This window comes from Alligator mississippiensis, chromosome 1 (assembly GCF_030867095.1).
Source record: "Alligator mississippiensis isolate rAllMis1 chromosome 1, rAllMis1, whole genome shotgun sequence".
In the NCBI taxonomy this organism is placed as follows: domain Eukaryota; kingdom Metazoa; phylum Chordata; order Crocodylia; family Alligatoridae; genus Alligator; species Alligator mississippiensis.
In genome coordinates this window covers 409,302,263-409,327,491 of record NC_081824.1, presented here as the reverse complement: position 1 = coordinate 409,327,491, position 25,229 = coordinate 409,302,263, and the positions used below count along the sequence as shown (strand labels likewise).

The 25,229-nt window shown below is 41.9% G+C and overlaps 1 protein-coding gene across 2 annotated transcripts in view; it reads left to right on the top strand.

Moving 5' to 3' along the window:
• Positions 1–25,229, top strand: part of EPSTI1 (epithelial stromal interaction 1) — a 102,401-nt gene that overhangs the window by 46,661 nt on the left and 30,511 nt on the right. For both annotated transcript variants that reach the window (XM_019500529.2, XM_019500531.2), the window contains one exon: positions 11,405–11,478. In XM_019500529.2, coding sequence (XP_019356074.1) covers positions 11,405–11,478 — 74 coding nt within the window. The remainder of the gene's footprint in view (positions 1–11,404; positions 11,479–25,229) is intronic.

Genomic DNA, 25,229 nt, shown 5'->3' with positions numbered 1-25,229 from the left:
TGTAGCTTTCTCACTTGCCCATAACCTGTACATAGACTGAAACATTTGCTACCACCTGCTTTTTTCAAATGACTAAGTACTAAGGGAATTAGGAGATGAAATGACAACATTCAAATTATACTACAAATCAGGATCTATTGGCTACTTATAAAAGATAAAACAGAACTGATATTATTGCATATGAAGAGTCTGGCTTGGAAATAGCAAATCCTCCTTTCAACCTACCTCTGTTTTCTTTCAATCATGAATAATTGCATTGTATACCTTGTTATATGGTAACAAGCTCTTGGTTCGCAGATCTTCAAAGTAGTTGTCCAGAGCTTCTGCTGCATTTTTAGGATCCTAAGAACTTGCTTGCTGTGGAGGCTACTGTGACTTGATCATCAAATAACATCTCTCCTAGCCACAACTGCTAGATTGTAAAGTGGTCATGTTCCTATCATGCCCCTATACTATGAACCACAATGAGGACAGTTAAAGCTGCTCACCCTGGCTATACACAGCCTCTTGTTGCTGCTTTGTCTCACCTCCAACATCTAAAATGGTCATAGAGAGGATAGAATCAAGCCTCAGGCCTCTATAGCAGAGGCTCCCAAACTTTTTCTTATCATATACCCCTTCAATCTTATTTTAATCCCTTAAATGCCAATTATTATTATAATGAAAATTAAATCCGCTATTACATAATTTCTCCTGCATAACCCCCAAAGATGTCTTGCATACCTGCAGAGGTACATATACCACAATTTGGAAATCCCTGCTCTTGACTATATACTCAGTCTATCAGCTATTTCCTGAAACAGCTGTCAAACATACAGCTCATGGACCAAATCCATCCCATGTAGGTGGGTCATGTGGCCCTCAAGACTTTTTGTTGTGGCTACCAGTAGCCAAGGAGAAGGTGTCATTATGGCTGCTGAAGTTGCAATGTAAGTGTAAACAGCACCCAGGAGAACACTGCCACAGAATTCAGTGTTTTTTGGTCACTGCTAGTAACTGAAATTGTGGCATTTGCCCTCTAGGTGCTGGATATCCTGACACTGGGTGCATCTACACATGCATTTACTTTGGAATACGGGTTTTTGGGCAGGCATCTATACATGCAGGGATTAAGAAGCAGATTTACACCGTTCCCCGCAGCCCTGAAATGGGCACCTACCAACACTGGGGGAAGCTCCAGGCTCCCCCTGGGTGCTAGCTCCAGGCTCCCACTGGGGGGCTGTCTCCTGCTGGGGTGGGGACAATGTCTCCCAGCCTGAGCCCTATGACTGTAGGGCTTAGTCTGGGAGATAAGGCTCTCCCAGCCTCTGCTCCTCAATTGCAATCCAGGAGCAGGGGGCTTGGAGCTCCTTTCTGCCCGGGCCGGGGAACATAGTCCCCACTCGGGATCCTTTGGTGAAGTCCTCCCTGGCAGCAGGCAGCTCCCAGGGGCAGGGAGCTATCTCCTGATCCCTGGTGGGTGGCTGACTGGGAGCAGATTTTGCTTCTGGTCAGGCATCTACATGAATGCTACAGTACTGTTACTAATCCCCAAGTAAATTTGCTACTTACATTTTAAGGTAGCAAATTAACTCAGGATTATGGAGGTTTAACTGCGAAGTAAGCATGTGCATGTGTAGATGCACATGCTTACTTCACAGTAAACTATGCTAGTGCAAAGTTGTGTCTCATGTAGGTGTGCCCACCGTGGCTCCAGCAACTGTGGCAACGGAGCTTGAGTAACTCTTTGGCTGTCAGCACTGATGCAGAGGTCCTGGCAGTCTTGGGGAAAAGTGCTGTGGGCCAGATTTGGAGGTCGGTTGTCTGGCCTGCGAAAAGTCCCGTAATCTGAATCCAGCTTGCCAACTCTTTTGAATTTGCCGCTCCTGTCCTAAAAGAATGAAGTCACCCTAAAACTTTGAATGCTACAGACTCCTTTGTCTTTTAATATAAGCATGTTACAGTTTCAGAGATTAATACTTGATTAGGACAGCCTCTGTATGAGGTCAGCCAAAAAGGGTAATACTGTACCTTCTCTTTCAGCATCACCCACATGATACCAACAAGAGTTCATTACCATATCCTCCACTTATTTCACACACACTGCTTGTCTATAGATTCTTCTTCTGAGATGCTTCTAGTCTTTGTGATGATAACATATGGCAGCTGAGCTAACTTTCATACTTTTTTATTGTTGGAGACAAGGCAGCAACTAGTTCAGAAGATAACATAAAAAGTGGGATCTCCTGACAATAGGAAATTCATAGAGGCACAATTGTGTGATAGAGATGAGCAATTATATGGAATAATCCTCCACGTAGAAACTAAAAACACTAATGATTAAAGGCTGCTTTGGAAATTCTTGCGTTAATTAGTTGTTTTTATATCCCACAGTAAACATGTCTTAAATTGCCTTATACCATGAGTATAGACCCTGATCCCACAGCTGACTCTTGGGGCTTTGCCCTGCCTAGAACCCTGTAGAGCAGGGGTTCCCAAACCATGGCACACATACCCCTGGGGGTATGCAAGACATCTCTGGGAGGTACACGGGAGAAATTATATAAAGGAGGATTTAATTTTCATTATAATAATAATTCACATTTAAGAGGTCAAAATATAAAATGTATGCTATGCGGGCAGCTGGTAAATCTGGAAGGGGGTACACAATAAGAAAAAGGTTGTGAACCATTACTCTAGAGGTATGGACACTGACAGAGAACTGCCCACATGCAGTAACTTGTGATAGCTTTAAATAGCTGGCACTACAGTCTTGAAAGGTATTTGTGAACACTTACCAGCTCATGCACAGTTCCAGTCTTTAGTATGAGCGTGGATGAAAATGGGGAGGGAGGGCAAGAATTAATTATACTTTATTTGCCCATTAAATAGATATCATTTGCCCATGGCAACTGGACAAGTGGAATGTTTCAAGGCTGCTATAATTACAGTTATGACTAGAAAAGATATTGATGTAGCAGTTCTGTTTTCCTACTCTTAAATTTTCTTGCCTTCAAATCCACAGTGTATAAAATGTTTATAGTGGTGTAGACAGTAAAGTCTAAATAGCAGTTTCTTTTGAAAATGCAGTATCATGGCAAATATCTTAGCCATACAAATTTGTTTATTTACTAGAATTAAATTTATATTTATAAAGCAATTGAAAACCTGTAAAGAGGCATCAAAGGGATCTCTAAAAAAATTGGAACTAATCTGTGTTTTTTGTAGAGACCTTGGAGCCAGCAGGGATTTTGATTGAAATAACATATTAACATACTGAATAACCAGTGTTGTTTAGTAGAAAAGATCTTCAGCACTCAACAAGGCCATCAAAAGGTGTTGATTTGGCTTTTTGCACCTGGCAACCTCAGCCTGGCTGCAAATAAATCACTCCTCAGAGCTGAAGAAAATTCAGGCGTAGGGATAGAGAGAGGGAAATAATGAAAGGAACAAGCTTTCCAATTCGGCAGAAATTTGACTGGTTCAGTAGGGCCAGGTTTTGGCCCTGATTATCTATGGAACAGCTTTTTTTTTGCTTTTTTTTTTTTTTTTGCAAATGATAGCTAATCCAGCCAGAAGCTAGATTGATTGCCTACTGCACCTGCAGAACATTAACTAGGTGTATGTCTTTGCCTGGAAAATCACAAGCCCTTTTTCCTGTTTGATGGGCATCCTTCTTTTGATCAAAGGCATTATTCATTCAATAAAAAATAAACCATATGACAGTTTGAAAGGAGATAATAGCTAGTCAGTTTTGTCAGCAGGGGTACTGAAACTTTCACAGCTGGAAAGCTACTTCCCCAACAAATGTGAATCGCAAAGACCTACAAAATAATATGTGATAGCTGTGTTGAGATGTACAACTCATTTAATTTGATATGTAAGGATGATGCCTCATAAATCAATGTTACTATTTATGGACACAGCCTCTGCATGGGATATTACTCAATTTCATCCTCTCCCTCCTATTAATGCAAAAAATAATCTTTATTCAGAGGTGGAAAGTAGAATCCACTCTCTCTTCTGATTTTGCCACTGGAAGGAAGTACAGGGTGTCCCTGTCTCTATCCCTCTTCAGGTTCTGATCAGGAGAAGGGAGCATCTCCATGGTCTTTCACAGAACCAGCTTCTTGTGCAGACAGTGTCCATGCTCAAATGTGTATTAGTCTAGGTGAGGAGTGATTCTCAGCCATGCTCACTGTGTTCTTAATCCAGACTGGGTGCAGTACTAATCAGATCATCAGATTCTCTTGTACGTGGAAAATTCAAAACTGGTTGTTGAGCAGTAATGAGCTGTGTACATTCCGTCTTTTTTCTGTGTGATGATATCAGAACACTTGCTGAAATAAATTAGTGCAGACTCCCTGATATTAATGAAGGAGTCAATTTTATAACATGGGCTTGAATAGAGGTTACATGTTCAGTATGAAAGGAGGAAATAGGCAACTTGAGGCATCATTCTTAGCCTTTGCTAAGGAGTCCTGTAATTTCTGACAGTGCCTCAAAAACCAACCTAGTCTTCTACCATGAAAGCTCTTCAAGGAAAACAAGAGGAGAAAACTGAGATATGAAAGCTTCCTAAGGTCAGACCTCAGTGCACTACATCCTGTATGTCTGATCTATTTTTCTAGCTTCTTCTGGCCCCTAGTCTTAAAGTCATTCCATTAGCACTTCAGCATCTAGTTCAAAATTAGCTAAGTGTAACAATGTAACACAGTTGGAAGTAAAAAGGCAGTACATGACACAATGCTATTTGCACATAATCCACTTTTCATGGTAGGAACTCTTTTTTTAATGTAAAGAATAAAATGGAATGTTGTCAGATAAAACCATGTAGACACTGATTTTGTTGTGTTACTGGAAAATTTTAGCTTGAGCAAGTTGTTTTAGTATTAGCTAAAGCCAGGCAATTTACAGATTTTCTTCATGCCTCTCTGCTAATGTGTTTCAACATATGTGCCTTCATTACCACAGCTGTTTCAGTCCTAGCCCTATCTTTAAGGTAGTGCCAGTTTTTCATAGACATTTCATAGATATTAGGGCTGGAAGGGTCCTCGGAAGATCTTCAAGTCCAGCCCCCTGCCCCAGGGGCAGGAAATCAGCTGGGGTCATAGGATCCCAGCAAGATAAACATCCAAATGTCTCTTGAAGGCGTTCAAAGTAGGTGCTTGAACCACCTCTGGCGGCAGTCTATTTCAGACCTTGGGGGCTTGGGCAGTAAAGAAGTTCTTCCTTATGTCCAGCCTGAAACGGTCATGGAGGAATTTGTGACTGTTCAACCTTGTCATCCTTTGGGGTGCTCTGGTGAACAGGCGTACCCCTGATAAACTTCTAGGCAGCCACCAGATCACCCCTGAGCCTGCGCTTTTCCAGGCTGAAAAGTCCCATAGCTCTCAGCCTCTCACCATAAGGTCTGTTTTCCTGACCTCTGATCATGTGCATGGCTCTCTTTTGAAGTGCTTTGGTAATGTTGATAGACACTAATAAGGGAAATGGGATAAGGTCCAATTCTTTTGTTTGTGTCCAAAGCAAGGATTTCAAGCCAAACTTAATGCACTAAGCAGGGGTCAATAAAACTTTATTAGAAAATATTTAAAATTTTGGTTATTTATATGTCTTTGTAGAGTTGGAGGAGAATATAGGATCCCAGTCTTGGTAGTTAGATGGGTGCATAGCTGGTATATGTTGAAATGATCTAAAACATGAAGTTAGTCATGCAGCCTACATTAACCTAGGGCAAAGGGGTTAAGAAGTTCTAATGCCATGCTATGATAAGAAGAGAGGTAAGACCCAGCACATGGTAACCACACTGATACAGAGCTGTAATGCAGTGAGGCGATGGCTTCAGCATGCAGTGTACAATTTCTGTGGTGTTAGGAATTTAAAGGCATACACAGTTGTTGGGGGTGAGTGCAGGTCCATGGAGTGTGAATGCAGGGAAGAAGGAGGTTCACTCCATCATTTTGCTCTTTCTTCTGGTGAGTGGTCTTTGCACTGGTACTGGCCTTGGACATGCTCGACATAAATTTTTATTTACCATTGAATAGTATAGGATACCATGAGACATCTCATCTATTTAATGTAGTGACTAGGTACTCTGCAGGCTCACTATTTAGATTCCGTGCTCCATATGCCCCGATGATCAGTGCCTTCACCGTTGCATCCCATCTCTTCTCTGGTGGCCTGTATTTTGACTTTTTTCCAAGCACCACTCTGGATGGTGGAATAACTAGAGAATCCTTACTGCATTTTCCAGTAATCATTGATATTTCTTGCAGTGTGCATTTGTTGTATTTTGCAAAAAATATAATCCTATAATATAGAGAAAATTGTGGGAACAAAATTGTCTGTAGAGGGGACAAATATAGGTGTCTCTGATGGAGTTTCATCCAGTACTAAGTATAAAGGTCCTGGCAGTGCTGGGGAGCTTTGGACTCACGGCTTTTCTGGCTGTAAAATTCATGTAGTGACAGTGGATCCATTATTGAAGGGGACTGTCAAGGACTCCCTGTGGGAAGCCAAGGTGCCAGTTTCCTTGTTAATGAGAGTCAATATCACTATCATTCTGGTGATCGGTGGTATTTGAAGTTTCTCTGGCAATAACTAAGTTTTATGTATTTCCTTCAATGGTCAGTCTATCTTAGTGCCAGATACAGCATGGAGACTAATGACTGTGTTGATGAAAGCAGGATCAATAGATAAAAATCTTGTGTCATATTGGTATAGTTGATATTAGCTGAGGTAATAGCCCCTCCATTTTAATTGTGAGGAAGGTAGAAGCAGGGTATCTGTCAAGGGTGTCTTCAGCTAGACATTTCACCTCCACTTTATGTAGAATTAATCAGAACTAAAATTTGCCAACCTTCAGATCTTGCTGCAAGGCCTGTCTTGGTTGAGGAAAAGGACAAATAACAGTTGGGTAAGACTAGTTGGGAAAACTGTTAAGATGGAGGCAGGGAGGGGAGTTTTCATTAATTTTGTTTTCACAAATACAACTGATAATTGTGTGTAAATACTCCTTCCCACCCCCACATCCCAGCCCTCAGAGCACTAGATGCATTTTTATAATGGAAGGCATCATAAATAACTCCAATGTGATTCAAAGAGTAGTTCCATTTTGTTTCTTCAGATCTCCTACTGAGTTACGTCCATGGGTTAGTTTCCTATTATTTAGCAACTTCACTGCTTCAAAAAGCATTTTATTATTGGAAGTTTTAGATTGCTACCTGGTGTAGGCTGAAGAAAGATTAATCTACTGCAATGGCTTGTTTCTACAACTTTTTCCAAATTGTCTTTCTCATTAGCCACCTTCTTTAAAACATAATTCAGCTCTGATTGGACTTCATTGCTTTATTAGCCAATGCACTTCCATCACTTTGAAGATTAGAAAATATATGTTGGGGAAAATGTAGCATCAGTGTGAAAAAATAATTGTAAAATACCAAACACTTAAAAATATGACAGAATTAAAATCCAGGTTTGATGCTTTTGATATGTGCTTGGAATATGTGCTTTTTGACTGTTCATCACACTGGACTTACACAAAGCTGACACACTGAACAAAACTAGGCAGTACACCTTTTCACTGGAATTAAATTTGAGCTGCATATTTCTTTTCTGCTGCTGCAAGGTTCTTTTATTGATTTTTATTTTAAAATTTTATACTGCTTGATTTTTACAGCTCTCCTCAGGCTGCTTCATACTAGAGACATTTCAATGCAGTATGCAATTTTAGATTGAAGGTCTACTATTAATTGTGGTGTATTGAATTTACTATGGGATTTGTGTGCCAAAATTTCAGTAGACTTTTGCTTGGGGACAGTATGTGAGCTGCAATAAGAACATAGATGGAAGTTTAAGGCTACAGACAGATGTTCCCAAGAGCTGATCTTCAGTCACATGGCTTTAAACAGCATGATTGTAGGTTGGGTGCCAATTGTATTGTACAGACATTCGCTGGTATTGGGGGCCTGAGTGAAGACAGGTTGCGGGGAGGAGTAGGGGGTTCAGGGGCCTAGTGGGTCCACAAGGGGGGTTAGCAGGATCATAGGGGTTGTCAGGTCTGGGGGAATGGGGAGGTTCATGGGTGGGGGAGTTAGAGAGCTAAAGATAGCTTAGTCAGGGTTGGTGGGGAAGGTAAGAAAAGTATAGTCTCAGGGCTGGGGTGAGTGGCTGGGCTTTTCAGCCCCAGACTGCACTGCATAAACATGTATATACTTTCCCAGAACCTAGTCTACAATTGCACAACTCACTTTAAGCTGCATGATTATAGATCAGGTCCCACATATACAAATGTTTGCCATTGCTGGGAGCCACATCTAAGTAAATTAGGGTCTGTGGGGGGTTTAGTGGGTCTGGGAGAAGGAAGAAGATGGCAAGTCTGTGAAGTGGGGAGAGTTGGCAGGTCCATGGGTGGTGGGGTAGGAGGGGGACTGCCTGTCCGGGGCTGCTGTATGCATGCTTGGGTTAGATCAGGCACAAGTTAGCCTGATCTACATAGTTCACCTCCTAGGTGAACTAAAGTTAGATGAGGCTGGCCATTTTTTGTCTGATCTAGCTTTCCCAAATCTCTAAACAGATCAGCACTTAGATTGACCTAAAAATAGTTAGATTGATTTAAGTGTAAGGTCTGCATGTGGGTGAACTAAGTTAGAAGGCCATTTTTTTTGCCTGATCTAACCTCCCAAAACTTGTGTACAAGTCAGCACTTAGGTTGATTTAACCTTCATTAGATCAATCCAAGTGTGACAAGGGACCATCTCAGGGCCAGGTCTCAACATCGGCCTGCCCACCTGTCAAGGGCAGTTTGCCCTGTCTTGCTTGCCATGACTTGATGTATTAAACTAGATGTTAAGTTACAGGAGGCTGCCCATTAAGTGCCCTGATGCCTACGGCATTATACACGGCTCCAGCCTTCCCTATACTGTGTCCCATCACTCAGATAGCATCCAAAATACTAGCCTCCACTGGCCCAAACTACCCACTATTACTTTTCTCAGCTCCCTTGCTAAGCCATACCAGTTGGCCTCTGGCCCAAATGTGGCCTCAGGCATCCATAGAGTTACCTTGACCATTACATCCCCTCCCTGGGGCTTCAGGTCAGGCCCTCATACTTGGGCCTCCCCCTTATGCCCTCTCACTGGGGCAGGCAAAATGCGGCCCACAGGCCAGATGCAGCCCACCAGGCCATTATATCTGGCCTGCGGGGCCCCTAAAAAATTTAGAAAATGAATAATTATCTGCTTTTGGCTGCCTGTCATGTGGCCCTCGATGGCTTGCGAAAACTCAGTAAGCAGCCCTCTGCCCAAAATAATTGCCCATCCCTGCACTAGGGCCTTCACTTATGTTATCAATCTCTTTTGGGCCTGGCCTGTACACAGCCCTTCAGGTCACCTCAGCAGACCCTACTTTCCACCTCTATGCGCAGTCCTTCAGGACGCCACTGTGAACCCTACTCTGTGCAGCCTCTACACACATTTAGGCCCCCTTACTGGAGCCACTCTTCTGCCCCCTCACTGGGGCCTCCAGGGTCTTATACCCCATGGGGCTCAAGTGTCCACAGAAGTGTTGGCCCCCTTCCTATCCCTACTGCCTGGTTACCCAACAGGTTGTGGAGTCTGGGGGTAAAAGAAACCCCATACTCGCCTTTCATTAAGGAGCCAACTGGTGTGGCATTTCCTGGGGACCACCCCTCCATAGACAGCCCCACTATGCCATACTACCCTAGCAGGGTGTGGTTTTACATCATTCCCCAGGACTAGGAGCCTTCCCCAAAGCTCCTGCCCTGTACCTCCAAGTTGTTGTGAGCAGCAGCTCCAGCTAGGCAATGTTTTCCCTATAGTTGCAGCCAGCAAACCTGCTAGCTCAGCCCTGAGGGCCTGGGTTAATATGGAGGCTGATCAGCCCTCTCCTCCAATCCCAAGGCCCTCCTGCGGTCATGTGACTGCCTCATTAAACTGGCTCATACCTGCTGCCTGCCCTGCTGCCTGTTCTGGCCCTTAAAGACACTGAAGGTGCTCTGCCACACAAAGTATGTCTGTATACTGTAAGTGTGCGTGTGTGTGCACATGTGTGCGTGCCTCTACTTCTATCAGTTATATCTGTAGGCATGTAATCTCTCTCAGAATTTGGTTTAAAAATGATCCATTGTAGTATGTTCAAAACCATACCTGTTCAAATCACTTACATCAGGGGTTTTCAACCTTTTTTAATTAATGTACCCCTGGAGGCTGGACATGGAGTGGGGGTGTGGTACATGGCCAGGTGCAGAGTGGCGGCATCATGGGGTGGTGGGTGGCAGTGGTCGCCACTGTGTGCAAGCTTCCTCCCCTCCCCGTACGTCTGGTCGGCCCTGTGTGGCCCGCAGAGGGATGCCACTGTCCTTGCCCGCTGCCTTCCCCCTGCCCTGGTCCTGGGAGCTGGCAGTGCGGGGTGGTTGGTGGTGGTGCTCTGTCCCTGCCCATCCACACTTACCCCCTAGGGCCTTCCGAAGTACCTCCAGGGGTACACACGCCCCTGGTTGACAACCCCTGACTTACATATGTCTTGCATTCTACACACAAAACAATGTGCAGTTGATTTGTATTCACTAAAGACTTTGTACCATCAAACAATTGTGTGCATTGGTAATTGCACATGATACCTATGTGGAAATAGCCTGATACTGGCCTGTCTTGTAGACAGAATTTAGGAATTCTAACCTGGACTGTTAGAGCTCTGGTGACAATGAACTGTCAGTTGATGTAAAGCTGGTATTGTCAACTAGAAAGTAAAGTTATTCCTATGGTTAGATTGTTGGCCTGAGATTTGGGAAACCCTGGCTCAGTTTTACTGCTCTGCTATGAACATCTTGAGTGAACTTGAGCAGGTTGCTTAATCTGTGAAATAAGTAATCTGTGAAATAAGTAGAACAGCTCTTAACTGCTGCCTAGGTGTCGTTAAATATACCAAGGTGCTCAGATTATAAAGTAATGAGGGCCATGTAAGTACCTGAGACATAGCAAATATTTGCAGTGCTGCTTCCAAAGAGTATGTATCCTGAATTGGTGTATGGTCCCATTAAGCTGCATAACATTTATCCCAAGATGGACCCTCATAGTTAGCGTGCTTTAAGAGGTGGGGACTGAAGCTGCGAGTGTGTCACTTGTTCCTCCAATGCCAAGCATATCTCTGCTGGCCGAATCTGGCACATTAAGTTTTCTTATACATTAACTTAGACTTTTGACTTTGTTACTGAAAATTATTTAAGTCAGCCTATTTTATGAATTAGGATGTATTGTCTGGACTGAATCCTCTTTAATTTTTGTTCAGATAGAGGTAGATGTCAAATCAAGTTACTATAATTTTTTTTTAATTTTAAAGCAAACATTCATAACAATATTTAATTAATTCTTAAGTCTCAGTTTTTGATACTTTAATATTGTAGACTGAGAAACTGGAAGAAAAAAGAAGGCAAGAAGAACAACAAAGAAGAGAAATGTTTTATGAAGATCGGAGTCTGTAAGTACAACTTAAATCTGACTACTTAAGAGTGTGAAAGGGGTCACAGTTATTTCATAAATATAGGTGGCATCTACAAATATAGATGATAAGCAGATGGGGAGATTCCTCCAGTGATGACAACTAGCCATGGCTCCAGGCTGTTGTGCTATCGTTCTGAAATTGACCCTTTGATGATCAGACTTCAGGGGCTAGAATGATTATATCCTCTACCTTCTAATGCATTGGTTATCAATCTCATTAGGTTTAAGGCACCCTCAGAAAATGCCAGCTCATAGTTTTCACTAACTTTTGGACTACAGAAAAATAATAGAGCAATTTTTTCTGTTGCAAAGAACTCAGAAAGACTGCAAAAAGGAAGAATGTTTTAAACACTATGGATTCTTATTTGGAATCTTTGGGTGCATCGACGTGCAGTTAATGTGACAATAAACTCTGGCACAGTCTGAGGTGCAGTAAACTAATCTGAATATCACCATCTATATATGCATTTAAATCACAGTAATTTACTCCGCCTTCAGATAGTAATTGTGTCTGATGGGACTATCTAAGAGCACAATAAATTGGTGTACATTGCCATGCACATGTATACAGTGATGCTTTACTGTGCAACAAATTAGTTTACTGTGCAGTAAAGTGCACATGCAGACATGTCCTCTGGGTTTATCTTGTGAATCTTGTTTGCACACCTAACAGTTAACATTTCATTGCAGCCTGCAGCACCCTTAACAGGATTTCAAGGCATCCCAGGATGCCACAGTACCGTAGTTGAGAATCACTATTCTAAATGGATTGCCTCTGATTTCTGACTCTTGGAATTTTCAGTGTTTGAGCTGTGAGACAATAGTTTTGATATTATGCTATTCTTAGTTTCAGTAACTAAATACATTTTTGCTTAGAAGCTCACCAGATCAGTATAGAATAAAGAACTTATAAGAAAAAGTCAAAAAGAAAAAGCTGTTGGGTAATTCTATAAAAAAAAAAAGAAAGAAAGAGGGGAGAATAGGTAACCAAGAAAAACAGCTGCAAGAATTGAAACGCTTTTTTATTCCTTTGTGGACAAAATCTCATGACAGAATATTATAGAGGTACCATGGTGATAGTTGCCTTACAAATGCATTGCTCAGTGGAGAACATAATTTAATGGTTTATTATAGGAACAGCAAAGCTTAAAAAATTAATGCTGTTATTCTAACACCTTTTTTCATTTGCAACAGCTTGCTCAGTGCCTACTCCTTGATTTCTCAAGCCTGATTTTAGTGCAGGATTGATCAGTCTTTTGTTGTTCTGAAAGTTCAAACTCTCTGTAGCTGTCTTGTTTATGTGACAATGGAAAAGACTCTTTCCATATGTTGGGATAATGGATTTTGTTCACAATTTTACACTTGGTACTTAAGAATCTTTGTAACTTTTGCTTATTATATAAAAATGTGATTATTTTTTTTAAATATAGGAAAAAATGTTGACCTCCAACAGAAATAATGTTGAGGTTGGTAAGAGGATTAAACAAAGTTGTCTTCATGGAGTTTTCTTCAAGTACTACTCTCTGAGGAAGCCACTGAGGTGGTAGCACTGGGTGGCAATAAGCCATTGTGCTATTATTCCAGCATTTTAACACAATGTCTTTACTGAACATGGGGGCAAAGTGTATCTTATTTTTGGGCCTAAATTAATCTTAAATTCCTACCCCATCCTCACTGCAGAGCAGCTCCATGACTTCCCTTGATTTCATGTATATAGTTGAGGAATCTCTTACCTCAATTTTTTCCTTTCATTGCAAAGTCTAATAGGATTAGATTTTTTTAGCAATTCTTCCTTTTATCCCTACATTTCCTGAACTCTATGACATAGCTTTCTTTGATCAATCTCTTTTCCCATTAATTTTAAGCTCCCTGATTATTCCATATCTTTTTTTTTTTTGAGGGAATTATTTATCCAACAAGGTCTAAAGCCAACACTATAAATGGTGAGGAGGTATAGACTGTGAATTTTGTCCCAGACTTGGCTTTTCCAGTGAGCCCAAGTTGGCCCTTTCTTTTTTAATAGATCACAAATGATATACAGATAAAAATTACTATTTTTTTACTTTAAAATCATTAATATTTAAAAAACTGTTCCTTTAAAAGGTGAAATCAAAGCAAAAATAGTCGTGGCTGTCAAACCACCTGCATTGTAGATATGAATATCAGAGAAACTTGAGCTATGTGAGTTAAGGCATAGCAGGATAGTGCTGCATCTGGGGCAGCCATGATGCACTGTTGTCTGCTGCTGTGCTGATGATAGTGGCACATTCGGCTGCTGCTGCGGCCACAACTATTTTTGCATTCCCTTCCTTCCCTCTCCCACTGCAAAATCAGTGTCCAGGGCTGCTGCCCTGATTACTGCCCCACCCCTACAGTTATGCTACTGTACACGAGATGTGCATTACCAGTTGATTCAGTCTAAGTTGGTATCTCACCAATAACTGAGAATCTAAAAGTTAGAAAAATGTATCATAAGTTAGGGGTGCAGAAATGGAAAGAAAAGATAGGAAAAATGAGCAAGGTTCATGGGAGAAAACCATTTTTAAATACTTAACTACATTATTTTGGGTAACAAAGAAAATGCAGTAACTTTTGAAGTTAAGAGCAAGGAAATGGCACACCTGCAGAATGCAGAATTCTCTAGAAATGATGGAAACTCAAAAAAAAAAAACCTGTAGGAAAACCTCACAACTGAAAATAGTCTCGAGTCTGAATGTGCATGTGTATGAAAGACTTGGAATGGGAAATTATAAGATTCAGTTTAAAAACTGAGGGTGAACTGTTTGAAATGGTTAAAATAATGCTGGTTGATGGTGAGGGATCATATTTTTCTCAAAGTCTCCTGTACTCCAGATTATCACATGGATCAGAAAGAGTTTAGTTCATGTGGAGCCAGAGTTAAAATACTGCACAGTGTCTGTTATTACCAATGTACAAAGAAAAGAAAATCAGGTTGTGTTCTTTGCTAGAAGGCAGGGCTCACACTATCCAGTGGGAAGTCATAAAAAATCTATGAAAGACTTTCAGAATATCAAAGTAGTCAGTACAAAGATTATTCTTGGAAATGGAGAAATATTTAGAGGTCTGTTGGTGGCCAAAGTATCAATAGTGAACTTAAACAAATTCAGGCAGCAGTTAACTAGTATATTATTCTGTTGAATAGATTCTTGGATATTGGAGGGGAAAGGGGGTGGAAACATAGGAAGATGTAGCCTCTCCCGCTGGATTGGCTCCATTTGGAGCCAATCCTCCATGCTGCCAATCCAACAGCTAACATATGTTGGATCAGGAGGATCAGTCTAACTCATGGTGATTTCTATGAATTGCCATGAGTTACACCCAGGAGCTGCACTTCTGTCTCTTCCTTAAGTGAAGGAGATTGCTGATGTAAAGATTACATTTTCTGGATGTGTGAATCACCTATACATTCCCTTCAGTAGAAGTTTGGAATCATGGAATATTTTGACTGGAAAAAATAGGCTTCTTCCTATACAAGTTGTTAGCTATGTAAAGTGAAGTGCATACATTCAAGTTATCGGTTCTGTTGAATGCTATCTTCTGAGCATTACCAATGTACTTGCTGCAGTCATTTACTTCAACAAGATGGTGAGACTCAGTCAGAGTCGAGAAGGCTAAAAGATTACCTCATGTCTTTGACCACATTGGACAGTGTAGAAGTCTTCCCGAAAGTTGAGGAGGGGAGCTTGATTCTTGAAATTCTGTTGGTAACAGATGTTGGGTTGAAATTTTATCTGGCTTGAAATATAGCATTTTAGAGACAACTGGAATACTATAGCTTCAGAGGCAAAACTCATCGGAAACCCCAGACTCTTCTTTCAAATCTGCGCACAGTAATAGATTGCTGTTGTTTGTGGACTCAGATGAAATTTTCATTGCACTGAGAGAGGAATGCTAATTTTTTTCTGCCTCCTGGCTTGCCCCATGCTGAGCATCCTTGTGCCCCAGCCAACCCTCCACAGCATGTGGAGTTGGGAGGAGCAGCCCTGGGATGGCAGGCTGAACCTTGGAGCCCCCTGCCAGCCCAGGGTTGCTCTGACCCAGCTAAATGTGCTGTGCTCTCAGGTGCATATTCAAATGGCAATAAACTCCGGGGTTTAATGTTCCTGGGTGCACATTCAAATGGCATGCCTGGAAGCAATAGTCTCCAGAGTTTATTGCTTTGCATTAATTACATGTGTAGCCATGACCACTGAAGATAAAATATCAACATCTTGAAAAGGAAGCATTCCTTTTGGATATTCAAATACTAATTAATGAACACTTGTTACTATTTCAAAAGAAGCATAGCAGGACAACATCATTGTTGTAAAAATATTAATTTGAATCACTGGGGATATTTTCATGCAAGTGGCTGTGTATCAAAAGGTTTATCTGGGTCTAGCGAGTCGTTTAATATAGCATTAGCACAAAATAAAAATAGCCATGACCCTAAATTTTAGTAGCTGCAAAGGGCTGCGTAGAGTTTGTTCTCCCCCTCCAACTGACTTAAGAGCATGATCTGGGCCTGACAATATCTCCTGACAAATGGCTTCTGCCATTTTCAGGAGCCCTTTTCTACAGCTGTTTCCCCTTTGAATGGGGAACAAGTTCCATATGGCTTTCTGCATCTTTGACCAGAAGAAATTGGAAGCCTTCTACAATATAGACTCTATACATTCATCTACATCTGATGAAGTGAACTTGGGCTCACAAAACTCTAGACATCTTTCACTTAGTTTATAAGCTACTGTAACAAATCCCTGCAGTGTCAGGCACAATCACTACAGCCAATGAGGGATTACTTTATATTGAGTATCCTAGGGGTTAGGGTCACAGGCCAACAGGCCAACGGGAAAGGACAAGTACAGGTAAATAGACATTCACAGTATAACAACATACACTTAGGGCACATCCAGATGAGTGTGCATGTGCATCTTGCAGCATCTCAAACCCCTTTGAGCAGTGGCAGCACACAAGAGGTGCATGGGGATGCACATGCAGCCCCTAAGAGTGCTGGTGCACCCCTTGACAGCAGCGTTCCCTGCCTAGGGAATGGGCAGGGGGGCAGGCAAGAGCGTTGGTGCCCCCTCTGAGAGCACCGGCAATGGAGTGGGGGCTCCAGGAGAAGCAATCCCCATGGTCCCCCGGGGCCAATCGTGCCAAGTGGTGGTGGTGGTGGGGATTCCTTCTCAGCCCCAGTTGCTGACTGGCTGCTGGGGAGGCAAATGCCGCGCCCCCCCGACTCAGGAGGCATCAATCACCCATGCCTTTGAGACGCTGCAAGATGCATGTGTGGGAACAAAAAAGCATTGCAAAATTTGGTGTCTGGATATCCATGTAACAAAATAAAACCCAGGGAAAAAAAGCAGGGCAGGGCACAGTGCCAGACCATGCCCTGAGGCAACCAGAGGCTCGGTCCTCCACGGAGACACTCTGATAGCCAGCCAGGGCATCTCTATGGCTGCACAGGGACCAGGGCTGGTAAGTAGGATGTGGCAGGGGCTGGAGATGGGGGGGGTGCAGGATGCTGGCCCCAGTCTATAGCTCCCCCTGGCTGCAGATTTGGGAGGAACCAGGCAGGGTTATTTTGCCTGGGTTTTTATGCCAGTGGTACTGACCACTACCTGTTTACTTGCCCTCTAAGCACTAAATTTGCCTCAAAGCGCATGTCTGGACATGTGTGCTGAGGCAAAAGGCCCTGGCTCAAGTTTGTACCACCTCTGTTTGAACTGCTGCAAGCACATATGCCTACATATGTAGATATGCCCACATATGTAGATATGCCCTTAGAGGGCAAGTAAACAGGTAGTGGTCAGTACCACTGGCATACATACATTGAGTCCCCTGCTCACCTCCAGAGGTGTGCCCAAGAACCAGCCTTTAGTCCAGAGTTGCTCTGTGTAGCTCTGTAGGTCAGGGATCATGTGCAGTTGGTCTGTGGTTCATCTGTACTGTGCAGAGGCTTCCCTCTCCTTCAGTCCATCTAACAACAGGCACCATAGCCCCCAGGAAAATCTGGCACCTAGCCAGCCAAGGGCTCAGAGGCTGCCACCTCTTCCTCCTGTCCCCCAGGTTTTCTGGGATTTGCAGTCCAGAAGCAGGGCTCTGCAGGGTTTCTCATCACTTCCTCTCCTTCTTCCAGGTGCCTCAGGGATTTGCAGTCCATGGTCAGTCAGCAGGCCTCCACAAGGTTGCTCCCCTTCTGTCACACAGTCATATCACATTTTCAGTGTACACAATGCATTGCATTACACAACTTATACATTACGCTACATCTCTACCCTGCCTTCTACATATTCAAGACCCTGACCTCTTCCTTCTGGTCAATTTTACTAACTAGTTCTCTTCACTCCTCAGTTTTCCCTTTAGAAATGTAAAATCTAAATTATTAGATGTATTTTTATTTATCGTTCTCTCTACATTTAAGTGAATCAAGTAATGATCTCTTATAGTCTAAGATAATTTTATATGAACAGGTCTTCTATAATGTCCGCACGTATTGCCAGAACAAAGTCTAAAATAGCATCACCTCCTTGGTTCAGTGATTATTTGAAGAAATCAATGACATCTAGAACTAACTGTATGCTACCATGATTATAAGCATTTGTTCTCTAATATATAGTTGAGAAGTTAGCCTCTCATAAAGATACAGTTCCCTAAATTATTCCTTTCTCTAAATTATTAGATTTGACTATATTCAGATCCAATCCTGAGGGTCTGTAGCAGACTTCTGGCACTTTCTCAGTGCTACCTCTTTTATCATCTTTCCCTAAAGTAATTTTGACTTAGATTCTGTTTTATTTATGCTGTCCCTTCTCACCATATTTTCTTGTATACACCATGCCAATGAATCAGATTCTCACCTCAGAGAGAATCGCCAGACTCAGAGAGTGGTGGTCGACAGAAGTGAATCATCATGGCGCTCCGCGACCAGTGGTGTCCCCCAAGGCTTCGTCCTTGGACCTGTTCTCTTTAACATCTTTATAACAATGTGGATACTGGTGTCAGAAATGGACTGGCCAGGTTTGCCAATGACACTAAACTTTGGGGTAGAGCGTCCACACCTGAGGATAGGCTGGTGATCCAGGCTGACTTGGATAGGCTCAAAAAGTGGGCAGATGCAAACCTGATGACATTCAATACCAACAAATGTAAGGTACTACACCTTGGGGAAAAAAAACCTGCAGCATGCTTATAGGCTTGGCAGTGCTACGCTCACTAGCACCATGGCCAAAAGAGACTTGGGGGATCATGATTGACTTTAAGATGAACATGAGCCACCAATGTGATGTCGCAGCTGGTAAAGCAAACTGAATTCTGGCTTGCATCCATAGATGCTTCTCAAGTAAATCTCAGGATGTCATCCTTCTGCTGTATTCAGCCTTGGTGAGGCCTCAGCTGGAGTACTGCAGGAGGATGACATGATTCTTCCCCTCTATTCGGCACTCATGAGACACAGTACTTCAGTTTTGGGCCCCCCACTACAGAAAGGATGTGGACAAATTGGAGAGAGTCCAGCAGAGGGCAACAAAAATGGTTAGAAGGCTGGGGTACATGACTTCTAAAAAGAGGCTGAGGGAACAGGACTTATTTAGTATGGATAACAGAAGACTGAGGGTGGATTTAATTCAACTACCTGAAGGGTGTTTCCAAAGAGGATGGAACTAGACTGTTCTCAGTGGTGGCAGATGGCTGAACCAGAATTTCCAGTTGCAGCAAAAGAAGTTTAGATTAAATATTAGGAAAGACTTTCTCAACAGAAGGGTAGTAAAGCACTAGAACAGGTTACCCAGAGAGGTTGTAGAATCTCCATCCTTGGAGGTTTTTAAGACCTGGGTAGACAAAGTCTTGGCTGGGATGATCTAGTTGGGAATGGTCCTGTTTTGAGCAGGAGGTTAAACTAGATGGCCTCCTGAGGTCCCTTTCAACCCTGATTTTTCTATGATTCTTTCCTTGTTGCATTCCCTTTTACAAAAAGTATAATAAAGGCTGTTAAGAAACACTGTTCCCTCTGGGAGTGCTGGATAAATGTATCTAAAGAAGAATTTTCAGACTTTGTCAAGCTTTGTTACCGTAAAGATTATGTGTGATGGTAAAAAAAAGGTTGATTTTGTACACCAAGCATGTATCAGGTAGGTCTACTGAATATTGTACTTGGGGAAAGAGGATAGAAAATGATACACAATGGGCATGTCTATATGTGTGCTTTAATGTGCAATAGTTTATTTTACTGCACATTAAAGAGTCACGTCAAAAAGCATGCTAATACACTAATGCACAGTAAAAATAGGCTACTGCACATTAAGTATCACTAACAAGCTTTTCCTACTGTGCATTAGGGCAGCCTAATGCTTATTTATTTAGTACCTCATATTAGAGGTACTAAATTTAATGCACTGTAGCCAAAGTGCATTAATGAATATGTAGATGCTTCCAATGAGATATACATAATATCTAACAAATATATATTAATTGAGTTAATGAAAATATATAGACTACTATATGACATTGGTGTCTTCCCAAGCTCATAACTGTTAAAAGAATCTTCGACTGTGTAGAGGACAGGGAACTTGGGAAAAAAATAAATATACCCTTGGATGATGCTACAGTAGTGTATCTTCCAAGATACTTTTTGCTGTGGTATGGCAAATACAACTCCACAGAGCAATGTAAAGTTACCGTGTGACATCTCGTATCTTGTTGCACAACATTAATTTAGGTTATTGTATCACCTTTACTAAGCCATTTGGCAGATGGTTAGATAAATACTTCTTGTTGGGTTCAGTCCTGCATGCATTTGGTATGTAACAGATGACTGGAGTGTTTCTATCATCAGGAGCAATAGGAAACAACTGTGAGGTGGCACTGATCTATAGAAGTATTCATTGGGGAGTTTGATATTCTTCATTTCACCGGGCTGATTGGAACAGTACCTCATGTCACATGCCATATGCAGAATTATGTTCTCTGATAATCTTGTCCCATGTAACTGTTTCAAATAGAAAAGCTGCTTATTGGCCTGTTCTTTTCTATCTAGCCCTGACATAAACAGGTATAACTGCAGTGAGGTCATTCCCATCTTTGATGAAAACCTCCCTACCCCACCATCTATTGCTAGCACTGGGATGTTATGTCAGAGTTTGTTTTTCATCCCATCTACCTCCCTTCATAGTGTCTGGCTCAGGCAGTGCATCTCTGTTTATGGAACATCTGAAGAATCCTACCTTTTGTTTGATCCAAAAGATGCATATGGCTCATGGCTTACAAGTTGCATCTGTTCACAGCAGAACATGTTACTGCTGACTAGCAAATATAACATATTTACCCAAATCCAGGGCATCCTTCAGTTCAAGACTGCACCAGTACTTAGATTCCACACATGGAAATTTGTACATGTGTAATTATTTATTATAAGCAGATCTACTGGTAAAAACTAACAACTCACAAATTGAATCATTACCTTAATCTATGTTAGGTTCTGTCCAGAAAATCGTGGTGAGACCTACCCCTGTCTTAGATGAAACTTTAAGACTGATCATTTTCACATGCAACCTCGCACTCACTCTCTTCATTGCTCTCCTATTTTTCTCATTCCTTTCAGTATCTTTTAATTTGCACCACTACTTCCTCTTTTTTTCTAAGTGGTCTGTCATGATAATACTGAGGGACTGGCTGCTGCTGCTTGCCCTGATGAAGTTAGTTCCTATGTTTTTATATTTTGGTCAGTCAGGGACTGTAACCCACTGCTTTCCATGCTGCTGCCTGCCTCCTGCCATGGCCCTTGCCTCTATGTGCTCCTGCTGTGACAGGCCCCTTGCTGCCACATGCTGAGCTCCTGAGTGCCTCTGTGCCACCCCTGCCTGGCCAAGTGGATCCCTCCTTCTTGCCTGCAAGGTTCTGCTTTCTCTTCTGGCTGCAGGCAGGGGCCAGTCCAGAGCAAGGTGTGGTGCAGATGCACCTGCCCCTGTTGCTGTTGTCCCTGGCTGATCTGGGCACAGGGAGAACCAACCCCAGAGCCTCTCCTGACCTGCTCCTATCCCACACCTCAGGGAGCCATTTTCTGGGGAGTTCAGCTCAGCTGGAGACACCAGTAGCAGCATGCAAGTTCCTCCTTCCAGCTTTTTCTCCCTGCCTGGCTCATTTAGTATTGCGAGAAGGACTGACAAAAAACAAACTTTTATTTTGAAAGTGCTGACATCAGTGGACACCCTGACCTTTTCTAGGGATGAGTTCTAGGTTCACAGACAGACCCACTGTTGAGAAAATTATCACATGCATATATAGCTCTCTCCATTGAGACTGGCAGCTGCCTTATCACAGGTAATTTTTTAGAGGAGGTCATGAACCTAGCATGTTAGGGAGAACCTAAGGTACCTAAAGCAAATTCCTACAACAGCTTTGAAGACAAGGCTTGAACATTGAATGTAACCTGCTATTCAATGGGGAACCAGTGCAGAGCCCAGGGTGGCATGTTCTCAGTAGCTTGTACTATTGCACAAAAAGACCACTGTATTCTGAAGCAACTGTAAAATTTGGGGGGTGTACATCAGTCATTTCATTTCTCAGTATAGAGAATGATAATAATCTGACCTATTTATATTAATCCCCTCTTAGACTTGCTTTGCAGATACCCTTATTCCTAAATAGAAAATAAGGGAGTATATTTCAGCTTTTCTGTGAATCACAGTAAGAATATGTGAATGCAGTCAAGCAAAACAGACTGGCTGTCTAATACCACATCTACAGATGTGAAGTGGAGACCCCCACGGGGTTCACTTGCTCTACAGTGTGAAATGCTCTGGAATCCCCTGCAAAGGAGTTCCTGCAATGCACTTCTGCAAGGGTGGACCCTGTAGCATTCCCTACTCCACGCTTGCAGACATGCACCCCGAAAAGAAGAGGGCAGCCCCTAGAATTGGGGCAGAAACAGTGGCTTGTGAGATATCTGGGTTCTCCTCCTTGCCATGTTGCTGGGAAAAATGGTTCAGACTCACTTTACAATGTTCCAGGATAAATTGTTACCATGTTTTCTGTGGCAACAGATTTTGGGCTTTGTCCTAGGACATCTGTAAGGTATATGTGAATGGGAACTGCACTGTCCCAGGACAGAGCAGGTTGTTTCACCACAAACAGGACATCTGTTTCTACCCATTGTGATTTGTTATGCTGGTTGTCATCTTTAGTCACGGCCATCATGCATGCTGTCATGCCATACTAACTTTTCTTGAAGTTACTGGAGCCCAGGTCTTTGAGAAAATGTTTTGCTTTTATTGAATTTTGTATTTGATTCCCAGATTTTACAGTTTTGGATACTATGGCAATGAATGGTTATGCCAGTCTATTATCCATTACATATTTCTGCCTATTTGTACTATGAAAAAGCTGCCCTCTTGAGTGTACAGTTTACATATGGAATGACAGCTTCAAAATATTGAGTCAAATAGAAAAACTCGTGGAAAAAATACATGAAGAGGATTTTTTAAAAATAAATTGTATTTGTATGTAAATTCCTGCTACTGTAACTCTCTTGAATATATTCATTTGCAATATTTTCTGTTTAGAATTTAGAGTTAGAAATGCAAAAATCCAGAATACCATCTGGCGAACATGCCAGCCACCATGCCTGATTTTCACCAACACAAGTTAATACATACTCACCTGCCAAAGCAGTCTTCTGAGAAGTTGTAAAGCACAAAAAAATAAAACATGAATCAAAATAGGAGTTATTTATTTATTTATTGTTACAAGATGCATAGTAGTGTCCTTGCCAGTTTTTACTGCTCTATGATGTGTGGTTCAAACAGCAGGCCAGTAACAAATTTTCCCTACAGAAGTGCAAACACAAACTTGACTGGACTGTAAATAAAATCTGCTAAGGAGAGGGAGCTCACAGGAATTGCACAAAAGGGGTTTTCAGCCTTAAAAATCTTTTGTTTGCTCTCTTTCACCACAGTGTTCTTCATTTTGTTCATTTGCTCCTGATTATTTTAAGCATTGTCAATTATTTAGCTAACAGGCAGAAAACTAGGCTTTTATAGACATCCAAAGGGACTCTCCTGAGTGTAATAATGAAGGCAGTTTATTGAACGCCTGTGAGGTTGCTTTCTAATTGTACACATTAATCTGCCCGTGTAAGCTGGCTGAAAATATAGAAGCAGATTGCACATGCAGATGGAGTACACGGAATGGAAAGACCTCTGCAGTATTCTTTTGCAAAACTGTACTTGCCTTGAAAACTGGATTTATGTTTACTGTTTCAAATAATAAATAAAACTCAATGCCTGAAATAACTTTCAAGAATATCAGATTAGTAAGGAAGGGGAAAAAATCCTGGCAAAACTATTTCAGCCAGTCAGGAAAAGAAATTAAACTAACACAAGGGGATGATGCTAAAAATTGCTGCATGGAAAAAAATGGGAGATGGGAAAAGTAATTTACCAGAATGGTTGCTTTCATTTTTTTAAACTCTTTTATGTCTTTTCTTCTAACCTTTCTTCTAACCTGCCAATTTTAAATATGTGTTCAATGGTTAGGTTACGTATAGGAATATTATGCTGTGATCTGATCATACTGTGATAATAGGCCAGATTTTTGCCTTTGGATACTTCTTTGTGACTCTCAGTAATGTCAATGGGTGCTTCATAAATAACGTGGTCAGAATTGCATGTAGAGTTCCTGAATGGGCTTGATCTTGAAAGGTGCTGAGCTGTCGAGAACACTGTTGTACCAAAGGAGCTTGAAAGAGCACTTGCAATAACTTATTTGGCTAAGTAGGGTTTTTTGTTAGTCTGTGGGTGTATCTACTTGCACTATTAGTGTGCTTTAGGCTTACTGCACAATAAGCCTTCCCTTGGAGCATGTCTTCTGCTGCCTAGGCTGACCAGGAGCAAATTTGCTTTCTGCCAGCATCTAGAAGTGTGGTACTGTGCAGTAGCTGCTGTACAGTTAATCTAGTACCTGTATTTACAGGTACTAGCTAACTGTGCAGTAGCCTAATATACTGTGCAGTAAATGCCCTGCACACATAAAAGGTGACACTTTACTGTGCAGTAAAGTGTCTCATGTAGAAGCACCCAGTTTCATCTAATGACTTCAAGCCTAAATTTTTAGATGACTGTAAAAGTCCAAATCACTTCATACAGAGTGTGTGTGTGTGTGTGTGTGTGTGTGTGTAGTGGGGCAAAGGGGGGCACATTTTTATTTTTTAACCAGCGCTGACAGTCTATGAGATAGACTCACTTCTGTGGGGAGAGCGAGGGTAGAGTTGCTGTAAAGCCCATATCCTCTGGACCTACAGAAATATCCATTGCCAGGACAGCTCTTAAAGGGGAACAGCCCAATTAAAATTGCATTATAGTGCTGTAGCACTGTATAGATTACTGGGAATGAAAAGAAATCAGAAGGGAAAAGATGCTCCTTTCTTTTGTCATGTTGTTTACACTCATGCGTTTGTCAGTTAGCCAGCTTTCTGTGTAAGTCTTTTTCACACTGCAACAAAAGAGGAAAAAAATAGAAAGATGCTGGAAAACTACAAATTAGTTGGAAGCTTTAGTCAGGTGTAAGGACCTGAGAGTGCTTGTAACTTGTTAGATGGGCTAATTTTCAAACTTATGTGCCTTTAGGGTGGGATTTTTCACAAGCAGCCAGTACTGGCCTAGTTTTCCTCCCACTAGCTTCAGTAGAAAAAGAGCTAAAGCAACACTTTACATTCAGAAAAATCTTAACCTT